This window comes from Lutjanus erythropterus, chromosome 19 (assembly GCF_056507025.1).
Source record: "Lutjanus erythropterus isolate fLutEry1 chromosome 19, fLutEry1.hap2, whole genome shotgun sequence".
NCBI lineage: Eukaryota > Metazoa > Chordata > Actinopteri > Lutjaniformes > Lutjanidae > Lutjanus > Lutjanus erythropterus.
The window spans coordinates 20,749,652-20,763,400 of record NC_139335.1 but is presented as its reverse complement, the minus strand read 5'-3'; the positions used below and the strand labels follow the sequence as shown (position 1 = coordinate 20,763,400).

At 40.1% G+C, this 13,749-nt stretch overlaps 1 protein-coding gene across 1 annotated transcript; it reads right to left on the bottom strand.

Moving 5' to 3' along the window:
* Positions 1–3,726: 3,726 nt before the first annotated feature.
* On the bottom strand, positions 3,727–5,254 carry foxd7 (forkhead box D7). Its single transcript, XM_084744084.1, has one exon. It carries the CDS (start codon positions 4,970–4,972, stop codon positions 4,034–4,036), a length of 939 nt encoding a protein of 312 aa, XP_084600210.1. The 5' UTR covers positions 4,973–5,254; the 3' UTR covers positions 3,727–4,033.
* Positions 5,255–13,749: the final 8,495 nt, after the last annotated feature.

Below are 13,749 nucleotides of genomic sequence, written 5' to 3'. Positions count from 1 at the left end.
CAACTGTAAGAAATGGTGCTAATTTTGAGGCACTACTACCTGGAAGATTTTTTCTTTTTTTTCTTTTTTTTAGATGATAGATTTTACGGCAGAAAGAAAGTAGTTCATAAATGAAACTGCTCACAACAAGGTCTGGATTATGAGTAATCAGGTCATGATTTCTGGAAAGAGACACTGGTTTGGATTTTTTTTTAATGTATTTTTTGGCGCTTTGAACACCGCAAGCAGAGTGCAATTTAGTATATTCAAGTGAAGGCAGAAATGTCTGTGGCTGATATCTCCAAATCTCTGCAACTCACACCAAAACAATCTGGATGGATAAAAAGCTCTACAGATCTGAGGTAAATATTTATTTTTGATTTTGAGGTGAACTGTCCCTTTAAAAAAATACCCACTCATGTACAAAAGGGGACAGAGAAAAGGTGAAAAGATAACTGGTTGTTTGATCCAATAACATAATATATTAAAACTATAAAAGTGCACTCAGTAGAGAGCAGATCTCCACCAGGCAACAGATGGTGAAGCACCTACTGCAGTTTTTAAAGTTAAGTGAACTCACTGCTGTGAATTTATTCAACTCATCATTTCAAGTCAAAAGACTCCAAGTCAGAACAACATGAGTTCTAATGTGGTCTGAAAAGACAGACAAAAAACTTTCAGCTGAATTAACATGAGATTAATAAAACATATATTTATGTCATGTTCTTGAGGTAAACAAGCAGAGAGCAGATTTATGACTTGAGAAAAATTGAGTTTAATTAACTTGAGATTAATAAAAACCTGTACATTCATGTTAAGTTGATGAGAAAAGATGAGTTCCACTAAATTCCTGTAGATGTTAGTGTGTCTTACTCATACTTGAACACGACGTTCAGCTCAATCACATCAAACTGCATGGAAGTGAAATGTCCTGTTTATGAGCAGAACTGAACATCATGAACATTTGAATATGCCCAAATAAGATTTAAAATTTTAATCAACATATTTTGTACTTAGCTTGCTCTGTAAAAATAATAAGTAATATTCTAAAAAGGCTCCTTTATGGGAACATTTGGGACGTTAATCAGCAGAAAGCAGCTTCATGACCTGAAATATTCTAAACTGAATTAACATGAGATTTAAAAAACAAAACAAAACTATATATTTGTATTAAGTTAATAAGACAAGTTGATTCCACTAAATTCCTGTAGATGTTGGTGTGTCTTACTACCTGAGTATAACGTTCAGTTCACCCACATCAAACTGCACTTTAGTGAAACATCCTGTTTATGTGTGTGTGAATAAGATGCATGACAACTTACTGCCTGTTATCATCACACGCAGGCACAAACAAGTTCCCACTTCTCATGAGTTACAGCCTCTATTCAGCATCTTTATGTTTGGCTTGACAATCTAAATCGCCACAAGCAAAGCACTGAAACTGAAAGAAAAAAAAATTTATTATGATCAGCTGTATATTTGGCTTTCCAATCAGATAAGTTAATAGCAGAAGTGCTGCGGTGTGTGATATGAATCTTATGTCGGATCAGTTTAACCACAGCTCTCGCTGCACTGTTTAGGATTAGCTGTACAAATATTAGACGTTTGGTTATGACAAAAAAAAAGAGGAAAACCTCAAAACAGATTGAATTAAATGGAAACAAAAATGGGCGCATGTGTGAAGTTTTCTGAATTTAGCAAAGAAAGAGAAGGGCAAATCAATGAGAAAGTGTGCTTTTCTTTTAGGAGTGGGCATTTTAACAGCTCACCATCAGGTAACAATCTTTTTATTTGTTTCAGACCCTCACATACTGGGTGCCAAAGTCTGCTAAAGGACTAAAGCGTGTGGTGTGATCCATCAGCCCCGTCCAAGAGCTTCAGCATGGTAATCCATCTAAACCAGACTCAGAATAGAATTAAATAAATACTTCCATGCTCTGAAACCTAGAATTATTTTACTACTGTCACTCTCGCTGTAAAGCAGGCGCTGCGTCGACTTAAATGAAAAAGAAAGTACAAATAAATCAGATAATCTGAATTAGTACCATAGAGAAATGGGCGTAAAGTTTTTTGGGATAGGTTTAGTAATCTCATATATATTTACTGATCGATGGTGTGTGTATCTCCAGGTTACATATATCTGCTTAAACAAAAAAAGATGAGCTTATTTGTTTAGGTTCTAGTTTTAGATTATGCTTTGAATTAATCGTGCTGAGACTGATCCATCAGAACATTTATAGAGCAGCCTGTAAATGGAAAAAAGAAGAAAAAATAACCATAAGTCAGAGTGATACTCCCAGCGAGTACTAACAATTCCTGAACAACAAATACACCTCTTCATTATTATTATTAAATGGTGCTGTTGGATTATTGAAAAATAAAATAATATATTAAATTTATTATGTGTGCAAATATCCTGCATACCCTGTCTTTATTGTCACTTTAGATGGTACACAGTGAAATGAAACAACTTCACTTTAGGACCATCCTGAACAACTATACATATATGTGTACGAATGAAAGGTGTCCATAGTGTATAGCTTTTTTTTGTATTTATTTTTATTTGTATTCGTATTTTTCACTCACTCTTTTCTGCCTCTACTTTTGACTTACAAGCTGCTATAACAAGTTAATTTCCCCGTGCAGAATCAATAAAGTTTTTATTGTCTTATCTTAAAATAAAGGCTCTTTCAGATAGTTGTGTGTTATTTAAGTCAGGATGTTACCACTTTAGAAATGATAATTTATTGCTCAAACAAAACTTTTAAGACCTTTTTTTTTTTAAAATACACGCAAATAAGATTTGAACCAACATATTTTCGACAGAGCTTACTCTGTAAAAATAATAATAACCTAAAAACGCTCCTTTAGTGGAACATTTGGGAGGTAAACGAGCAGAAAGCGGCTTTATAGTTGAACAGATGAGAACTTATTCGACATGAAAATGTGTTGCACAGATTTTCTCGCTGGAACAGGCGGACAGAAGTGTGTGTGTGTGTGTGTGTGTGTGTGTGTGTGTGTGTGTGTGTGTGGCCCTGCGAAATATGGCAATTATAGGCATGTATATTTCCAGCGTTATGTCCATGAACACGACACACACACGCCTGACAGGCCTGCGCATTAACAGGCTGCGTGTTGGTGACTTTGACCTTGACTCTGTTATCCAACATGATGCATAATTTTGCTTTTTCTGTCATTTTTTTTAAAAAGCATTAAATATATTTATTGCAGTCATGATTTTACGAGCTGTTTGTGCATTGTTCTTTTATTATGTCAATATATTAAATAACTCACAGGGCGTCTCAGTGGTTGTTAATTACTCAGATCGATGTCTGGAGTAAATATAACGACAAGAAGGTATTTTTCATGATCGTAATATTTGTTTATTTAATTTTATTCATCTATTATTTGATGCAAAATGGAGATTGGCAGATTATTTCAGTCATTAAATTATTTTTCATCGTTTTGAATTCACATTTGGTTGTTTCTCCACGTTTGTTAAGCAATCCAACACTTCTTAACATTTAAGTAAAGATAATTTTGTTTTATTGTCATTGTTACGAATTAAGGCCAAGTATTAAATCAGCGCAGAAATAGAGCAAACCAGGCATTGTAACTGAAAGCAAGTCAACACATGACATTAAAAACAAACTGTTTCTGTGGCTTTTAACGGAAAGTCTGATGCTTTCTAAATGAATAACTTGATATTATCACATGGATCTGCACAAAATACAACTGAACGCAGAGTTTAAATATTCACTTTTATTTCTTTCCAAGAAAAAAAGAATAGGAAACTCGTCATTTAAATATTTCAACAAAAGATGATAATTCATGATCAAAATAAAAAATGCGTCTGCTAAAAGTTTTTTTTGCCATAAGGGTGAGAAGGAGTGAGGAGGAGTTTTTTTTTTCTTTTTTTTTTCTTTTTTTTAAACATATCTACAACATTCTTTCAAAGCAGATTCATCACATGTGGAGAAAATTGTGAGCTTCTGCTGTAAATGTCTCTGTTACCTGAGAAAACACGAGCTCAAAGTCCTCAAAGCTGCACTCATTATTCATTGTTAGCAGCGTTGATGTGTTTGGCCAGGTCCACGGTGCCACGCTGCGTCTGTAGTTTCTGATACTCCTGGTGTAAAGTGAGGAGGTGCGGGGACGCCGCGGGGTGGAAGAGTGCGGGGGACGCGTAGGCCACGCTGGAGGTCAGAGGAGAGGAGTACGCGGTGCACTGTCCCGGGGAGAAGGCTTCGATCCCGGGCTGAGACTGCAGGAAAGCCTTGGCTGTGAGCGCGCTGCGGGAGAAGAAGCTGGAGAGCGCCGGCAGGATGCTGCTGACAGGTGGGATGGTGGCGGGGCCGCACGGTGAGGGCGGGTGGTGGTGATGGAGGTAGGGGTAAAGCTCCAGACTGGGCAGCTGCAGAGTCTGGAGCCCGTAGGCGCCGTGCGGGAAGCCGTGCAGCCCGCTGGGCTCCAGGTGCTGCTCCTTGAGCGGGTCGAAGCGAAAATGCTGCCGTTTGAAGCGCTTCCTCCGCCGCAGAAAACTCCCGTTCTCAAACATGTCCGAGGAGTTGGGGTCCAGAGTCCAGTAGTTGCCTTTGCCGGGGTTCCCGGGCTCTCTTGGCATCTTTACAAAGCAGTCATTGAGCGAGAGATTGTGTCTGATAGAGTTCTGCCAGGCGGGGAACTTCTCCCGGTAATACGCGAAGCGGTGGCTGATAAAGTCACAGATCTCGCTGAGGGTGAGCCGCTTCTTCGGACTCTGCAGGATGGCCATCGTTATCAGAGCGATGTACGAGTACGGAGGCTTCACCGACGTGGGACCTTTGCTTTTAGCAGGACCGTCGATGTCCCGCTCTTTGCTCTGCAGGCTGCTGGACGTCTCCGGGCTCCGAGACTCATCCAAAGGTAAGAGCTGCTCCTCTCCGCTGTCTTTGAGTCCTTCCCCTACGACGTCGATAACAACATCCTCCATGATGTCCAAACCCAATGTCATAGTAGATGTCCTAGGGTGAAGCCAACACCACCTGCCAACAGGTGGAAGAGTGACAGCTCGTCTTTGAAATGCGAATAACAGATTGTTACGCACGACTCATCTCCATTCACAAAAAAAGGTGAAAATCCAGCAAGTCCTCCTCCAACTTTTCAACACTCTCCAAACCGCAACGCATCCGCGCTCATATCCTTTATTTTGCTGTCTGGAAGCGCAAAAAGAGAGCGATCAGCCTAAAGATTTGTGCATAAAGCGTAAAAGCGTGTGCGTCCTCCGAGATGTCCAGCATCATCTGTAATCTCTGTTCCTTTCCTGTGGGTCGGCTGGATGTGATGTCACGTCGAGGCACGAGGAAGAGGATCCTGACCAATGAAAACGACGCAAAAGGTACCAAGAAGGCCCGTACCAGCCTCCCATTGCGACTCTTATCAGCAGCGATTCAGTGCCAAGTAGACGCGGACATTAGAGAGGAAACATCCCGATGAGCCAAAGACTGTTTCTAGAGCGGAATTTACCTTTTTTGATTCAGGGTGATCATATCAGAGTTGATCAAAATGTCAAATTCTAACAAATAAATATGAATAAAGAGCGAAACCTTGGTTTCTAGCCTGTCCTAGGCGTCAGTCAAAAAGTTTTATTTCACTTTTTTGTAGGCTGCCCATGAATTATAATTATTATTATTAGTTATTGTTATTTTCCACAAATGATTTATTTATATGTCAATCGCCCTTAAAAGCAGGTGCATCTTAAAATAAGACGTGAGAAGAAATTCTGTCAAAATCTGGAGACATTTTGCTGAAAACCCTTGATTATTAATATTTTTACACATTTTAAAAAAGGAGGGTGAACTGTATAAAACAACAAGGACAAGAAAAGTAAAGAAAAAGGAAGACGAAAACGAAAAATAAAAATAAAAGAAAAGTGATAATAAAAGGGCCGTGAATAGACATTTTATATTCCGAATAAGCTGAGAGACACTTTGGGCACATCACCCTGAATTTAAAGCCTGAGGGGGAAAATCCCTCAAACACTTCTCTACGTGAGGCAGGGACTTAAGCTTTAATCCCCCTCGAAGGCTCCTGCAGCCGCTCTTTGCGCACACACTTGACGCACAATTACATGTTTTCAGACGTAAAACAGAGGATAAAACTGCAATGACTGATTTTGTGCTGGTGCAAAAATAATAATTTATTGCCTGCATGCATGGCGCCTCCTTTAAATAAAAACTGATAAGGCTGTGCGTCTTTTCTCTATACGTCCAGGAGTTTCCTTTCCCTAATATAAATACTGATAAATATGACCATGTGTGAAATGGAGAAGAAATAATATTTGATGTGTATAACCTGAGATTTCTGCGTCAGAAACCCAACACTCTCTGTTCTCCATTCAAAGTCTGCCGTAACCCCGTCAGATTATCTTCTTTAATAATGGCCAACTGGAAGTAGACTGGTAATATTGGGATGAAAGTAATAGATTTTCACTTGCTCAGACATAAAAGAGGAGTGAGGAGTGGAGGGCGCTTTTGGTATTGTTGGGAGGCCTCTGGTTGTTTGTGTTTAATGATGGAGCCCTTTGTTGGGGATTCCCACATTTCCTGCCTCTAATCGTATTGATACCTCGGGGCACAGGGGGACTGGGTCCGGACTGGGTGGGCTATACGGTACCAGCAAAGCTGCAGATGATTTCCCAAATTCATCACGCATGTCCTCAGATTGGAAACAGGCCCGTGCGCGTTGTGTGGTTTCAATAAAGGCGAGAGCAGGAGCGTCAAATCACTACAAAAGCTGAAGGTATGCCACTAAAAGGCCGTGCGTTTCCAACATCATCTGACACCAGGACGTGTCGGAGTCATTTTAAGGGGACAAACGGCTCCGGAGCCCGTGATGGACAAGACATTTCCAGATAAAAAAAAAAAGCTGCTGGTATTGAATGCTTCCCGATGTTAAATTTACAGACATGGCCTTCAGTTTTTTATTTGCTGGTAATTTTGTACGGACCCCCCATCATAAAAGCCATGCAACATTAAATTTAGGGCTCGGTTAAGGTGCTTTTCTTCGTTTCTTTTCATATGAAGGCGAAATGTGGAAACGTTCAAATCAATACGACCTTTTTTTTCTGCCCAGAAGACACATTACGCACACATTTTAACAATAACAACTCCGCTATCTAACAAAAACGACCATTGTGGAGCTGTTATTTGTTTTGTATCGCAGATGAATAAGTGGGAGAGTGAGCAGCCACCAAGGACTCAGTGTAATAACATCATTTGGCAGGAACTAAACAGGCCTGGGGGATCTCACTGGATCATTCTGGATAAATGAACCCACATCCGTGCAGGTCAGAAAACAGGGGTTAGATGAAGCTGTTACGGGCTACTTCAGTTGAAATGTTTTCTTATCTCGGTGAAAAAACCCGAAGCCGTTCACATGATTCAGGGAGTGATAAAAAGCCCGAGCGTGTTTTTCATTGGGAGAGGTTGAAACGGCTTCAAAGAGCTGAGGTTGTTTTCACAGAGACCCTAATGCCCCCCGCTCTCATCTTGATTCCCTTAAAATCTTGGCAGCGCGCTGGACAATAATATAACGTGTAATTTAAGGTATCATGAATCATAACTGCATGAAACAAAAGTCAGACAACGGAGAGGTGCGGAGCCAAACACACATCTGAGACACACACACTCAGAGTTTAGAGGAGGATACATGTGTAAATTTCATGAGCTGAACTGGTCATTAACACGTTATTTACGGGCTGACAAACTGCTCCGTCACACACACACACACACACTCACACACAGTGATGCAACCTGTTTTTCTCTGTATCTCATTGTATTCTTGTCTTCAACTACTTTCTCCAGCAGACACTGTGTTGTGTTGAGCTATTTACGAGGAGTGACACATCTGTATCTGAAGTCTTATCAATTACAGGACAGCGGCGGCGCTCTGTGGCTCCATCTCGTGGCGCAAAAGTGAAACGCCTCTCAGGTCTGCGAGAGGAGGCGAGCAACACTTCCTCCACATAACAAAATACAGCAAAAGCAACCACGGAAACAATCTCGAAAACAACACACTTCTCTCTAAAAAGGCTTCAAGAAAAACCGAACATTGTAACGTTCGTGAAAGACATTCATACAGGCTGTAGACCTTTTTATACAGCAGCTATTTTGACAAGAAATAGTCACCACAGGTGTTACAGGTGATACTAATTAAGGTTCAGGTCTTTTCAGGTCAGAGTCAAGGTGCACTGACATGTGCAGGCGTGGCATTAAGTAATACATATACACACACATGCACAAACTCATGTTAGAATAACTTTAATTTATTGATTCTAATATATACTTTAATTATTAAAATTAAGCTGCAGCATTTTACAGTTTCTTACATTCCTGTGCTTTTTTTTAAAATCTAAAATATAATAGTCCCACCAATCAACAATCAATGCAACAGAGTGGGACTATACTTCCATATTCACTCAAACATGAATTCTGCTTCAATTCTACTCCTCAAGCTGTGACACTCCTTCATTTATTCTTAACACTCCACCATTAAAATAGTGTTCTTTTTGTGATTTTATATTTTTATTTATTTACTACTATATATTTACCAGTTTTCTGTTCATAGTTTTTGTGTATTGTCTTTGTTTTTGTAAGTGTCATAAAGGGAAGTAAAACAAAATCTAATTAAACAATACTTTGTTGTAAAATCATTTATAAATTATATAAATATTGTAAAAAAATAAATAAAAATAAAATAAAAGACAGCTGCATGCAAAAGAAAACAATGCACATTTAAGAATACATTTAAATGGTCCATCGTCCCACTGGACAGACAACCAGCCAACTACTTGAGACTAATGGGGTGGCACTTAGGGTGGCTAATCAGATTTCAAGGGTGGCCACTGGCCCCCGAGGCCAGTGCCCCTGACTATTGTGCATGTCGGCTTACTGGAAAGGCTCTGTTACACTAAATGAAACAGGACCTTAATTAGTATTGTGTGTTTACTATGGGTTTCACAATTCTCCAAATTCATGATTCAATTTGATTTTTCAGTTTAAACATTTTTTTTAGCACTGACAGCTCTGCCACTGATAAACTACTGAGTCTTGATTTGTTTAAATCAACAGATCATTGGTTCTGTTCTCTGACAACTGTCATTTAGACTTTCAAAGGTTTCTTTAAAAAGATATATGAAACTTTGTGAGACTTTGTTTCTGCTGCACGGCTGAAGCTAAACAGTGGTGGGCTTGGCTAGAACCTGAAGACCTCCTGGTATGACCAAGTTGCTGCTCGAAGTGGTGTTGGAGGACCAGTAGGGGGCAGTCTTCCCTGTGGTCTGAATGAATCCCAGTGGCCCAGTGCAGTGATGGGGATGCTGTACAGTACGAGATGCTGTCCTTCGGATGAGACTTGACACACAGTGGTAAAGATCCCATGGCAATTATCCCAAAGAGTAGGGGTTTCTGCAATATTCTGTTAAAAAATAGGGAAAATTCCCGACCCTGGCTCTCTCCATCTGGTCATCCATCATCCCACATTGTAATTGGCTCAATGATTCTCTCCCTCTCCACCTCAAGCTGATGTTTGGTGAGTGTTCTGAGATGAGTTTCCTCCTTTATTCTGAAGCACTTCAAGTATCTAAGATAAAGTACTATATAAATGTAATCCATACTGTTCAAACCTCCAGGCTATGGGCCTAGCAGAGATTTCCACTTCATATTGCCTGATTCGCTGATGTAGCTCTTGGACACATAGACTACTTAGAAACACACAGTCTGGATTTCAGTATTTCACCAGTAATATCATGTAAAAGCTGCAGTTACTGGAACAAGCAAACACAGATATATGAAAGACACAGAACAGAAAAATAAATAATGCTTGGTCCTCAGTACAACTCATGAATATGGTGGTATGCTGAATATCATAGTGATAACAGTTGAAATGATGATCAAGTATTGACTTTATTCCAGAGACTCTGTGATGCGACTTGATCATGTGATGTGCATCAGTGTATCCTGCTCCCTGCATGCTCGTTGTGTGGCTGCAATTAATTAGGCAGCAACATTTCCAGATGTTTTATGTGGTCATAGTGCAAAATGCTGTTAAGTGTGTTATTTTCTTATATTTAAATATACAACTGTCTACTGAGAATTCTCCAGTCTGGATATTTGACTCATAAAGGTGTAATTGTATTTAATTATCTAGATCACTGTTATTATCACATTTAAACTCAGAAACTTTAGAGAGCACATAGTTTATTACTGGCCCAAATGTGCTATCGTCTGTTAGTTATAAATTATAAATGTAAATAATATTCACTGTATAATCTGATTATCCTCTGCGGGAATCCCGTGTCCTGTGGGACAGGATACAAATCAATTTAACTTTTCATCACAGGACTGAGACGGGACTCCTGTCTGTTCTGATTGGTCACAGCTGCTTTACCAGTGCATGATGTGTGTGGACCGTGGAGTGACAAGAATGGGATTGGACGGCAGTGATTCTTTTGGGTTTGGGATGGGACAGGAATGTTTTTCTTACTCTGTCATGGGATTGGGATGGGACGGGGTTATATTTGTGGGAGTGGGAGTGAAAATCCACTCCAGTGTCACCCTCTACCTCCATCCTCTGGTAGGTGTCGACTTTTCCTGATTTAGAAAAATAGCCCTCTCCAGCAGAGGGAGCTCTTACACCAACAATGAAGATTTTCTGTCTCCAAACAAACTTGTAATTACACCAACTTCTAAGCTTTAAAACTGGGCTGACACAAGTCTTGTCTATACTGGGTGCATTTAGGGTCCAGTTTTATGGTGTGGAGTTTGCACAGACATAATCATGCTAACAAGTGACCTGAATCCCAGGAAAGACCCAGTGACACACTGCACTTTGGTGAGAGTGTCAGAATGCATCAGTGCTCTGCTGACCTCAGTGAGCGTTTTTCTGCATGCCTTGACACTGAAAACTACAACACCGCGCCAAATGCTTGTGGAACGCACGGTAGAAATTCCAGCATTATTTTCTATTGGGACTGACAGCGGCGGTTTGCCTGCAGTGTCGTGTTCGCCCCTGAGCCGCTGTCAGATGGGGCCTGAGGACGGAAGGAATGCAGATGTTGTGTTTTGAAGCTCAGAGCAAAACATGCTGACTGATTGTCAGGGGTTAGGGCGCTGGCTGGAGTGAGTGAATGTGTATGGAAGAAAGTAAGCTATTAAACCACAGGGTATAATGACAAGTTACAGGAGTCGGTGCCTGGCTTTCCACACCCTTGTGGTTGATGATACGATAAGATGACACTGTTTTAGATCGACTGCAGCGATGCAGATGAATGTATGACACATTTAAGTTCCTGTTTTGTCCCTCCTGCAGCGTCTGACGGAACGCTAATCTTCCACCGTCATCATCTTGACTGGCATTGCTTTGACAGCATGTCACAGCTCGTCCAAAAGGGACACAGAGTCATTTCATGGAAAAAAATGCATCAGTTTGTTTAGAAGAGGATCCCCTGAGAAATAAGGAAAAAAGAGACAAGATCTCAGTGGCGTAAGCGGGCGGATGGTGGTGACGGTCGATCTGGGTGACGATACTCCAGATTCCATGTGTATAAACACAGCCATCGGGGCTGCAGCCACACACTTTCTTTCATGAGGCTTTCCGAGGTTTGGATGTGAGAAATCTCAGAGGTCAGTGGGAACGGACCACCTGGTTTTGGTAATCCTGAAAAAACATAACTGTAAGATGGTTTGCTTAGACTGAAACTTTGAACTGTCAAACTTACTCTTTTTATTCACTGTTAGATTTCCAAAACAGCTGCAAGAAAAAAAAAGAAAAAAAGGAACCTACAAAGTTTTCAAACCAGAGCTCTAAGTGCACAGATGCTTTGTTGTAGGTTTTTATTCCCTTTTTTTAAATCATATTTTACAGACTGGACATTTTACACATTTCATACATACACACACAATACATACACAAATGACACGCAAAATAATAGAATTTCCACGTCTCGGTTATGTGCCTCCACCAACCACAAGTTCCAGTTTACACCCATGTTTGTACAGTATATGTTGTGAAGACTGAAGGATTTTACTGAAAGGTATTAAGTGAAATTTTTATGACTAAATTGACATGTAATGTAATTTCCAGTGTGAAACATGCTGTCTTGACTTAGAGGAGTACAGAGGACTGATAGAGAGCTGAACATTATGATGTCACAGTGAAGCTGACCTTTCACCTTTGGGATATAAAACATCATCGCTTTATCATTTTATCCTATTAAACATTTGTGTGTACGGGACGGAAGGATGAACATAAGTTGTTGCCAGCGCAGATTCATAAAAACGCAGGACAACATACACACCATTACATAAAGTCTGGTAAGGAGCTCAAATATGACCTAACTGTACTCCACAGTCCCTCACGACCCTGATCAAGGTGCCTTAATGCGACAGTAGCTTCTTCCATACCCATTAAATCTATAAACAAGTTGGAGATCTTATCTTCCAGGTTTTTGTTCTTATTTTTATTCTTTTAATTTACATATTGAGCAAATTATTCACACACACACACCATTTCTCCTGATAAGGCGGTGTAACATTTAGGGATACGATAAATTAATCAGCCGAACATCAGTATTGGCCGCTATTTGCCTTGCTGACTACAACTGGCCTACCAGCAAATGACATGACATTCACTAATGTTAAGAATTAAACGTGTTGGTTATTTGTGGTTGGACTCAGACAACAGTAGCTAGCATACCCAGCTGCTGTTTCTGAGAAGAAGCCACTGGTTGGACAAAACTCTGGTGTGACAAAACGGGGCAACAGGTATTTTTCATAATGAAAATTTTATTGTTTCCTTTGCACAAAAGGGGAAATAAATAAAAACAAAAATAAAACACATCAAAATCAGTCCAGAATTTCACAATTGGCACAATCTAGTAACATTTGTCCAAGCTGTTGGTGTGGCATAAAAGGACTGCAGTAAATTATTCCCTGACACGTGAAGCAAGTGGTTCGGTCACATGCTATGACCCTCCTACTCTCTCGTGAGTGGAGAGGGCCCACACAGCAACTGGTCCCAGGACACCCCGGGGTCGCGGCCCCTGGGTGCTCTGGTGTGTATTTAGAGGTCAGACTGGTACATTGAGAGCCTGGTGTTCTCCCAACATGGGCCCCTTCGTAATCCATCAACTCCCCTCTGACAGAAAGACACATGTGCACACTTGTGCACAAGGGGACATAAAAGGTACAACACTTTTATTTTACAAAAATAAGATTTTAAAGGAGAAATCTGTAATATATTTAATAAATCATAAAATGACTGTTGCATCAGAGATTAAGGAAACATGCTGAATTGAAATACTCACTTCTAGGACAACAATGCTACAGCCTCCTTTGACATTTCTGTAACTTGTGATATTGTTTGCCTCTTTACCATTATGTAGTGTGTGAGTGTCTATTTTCTGAGCAGTTGGTTTTTGGATAACAGGATAACAGGTTTAACTTCACATCAATAGAAAAATAACAGTCATAAACAGCTGATCAACTGACAATGTAGGACCTGTAGTCACTTGTTATTGTACAAAATTACAATGTTGTGTCTTGCACTCCTGCCGTGTTCCTGCAGCCTGTCTAAACTTCCTCAAGTCTCAGGAGGAGGAGGTGGAGAGAAACAACTTGCTTCAACTATAGCCTGTATATTAACTAGGATATAAACTCATTTAATATACCGTCTATGGCTTCAACTTGCTATTTAGGCTGCAGTACTAATTTTTGGATGCACAATTGTTAG

Coding starts and splice junctions, on each gene's coding strand:
- foxd7 (XM_084744084.1), bottom strand. CDS start 4,972: ATGACATTGGGTTTGGACATCATGGAGGATGTTGTTATCGACGTCGTA.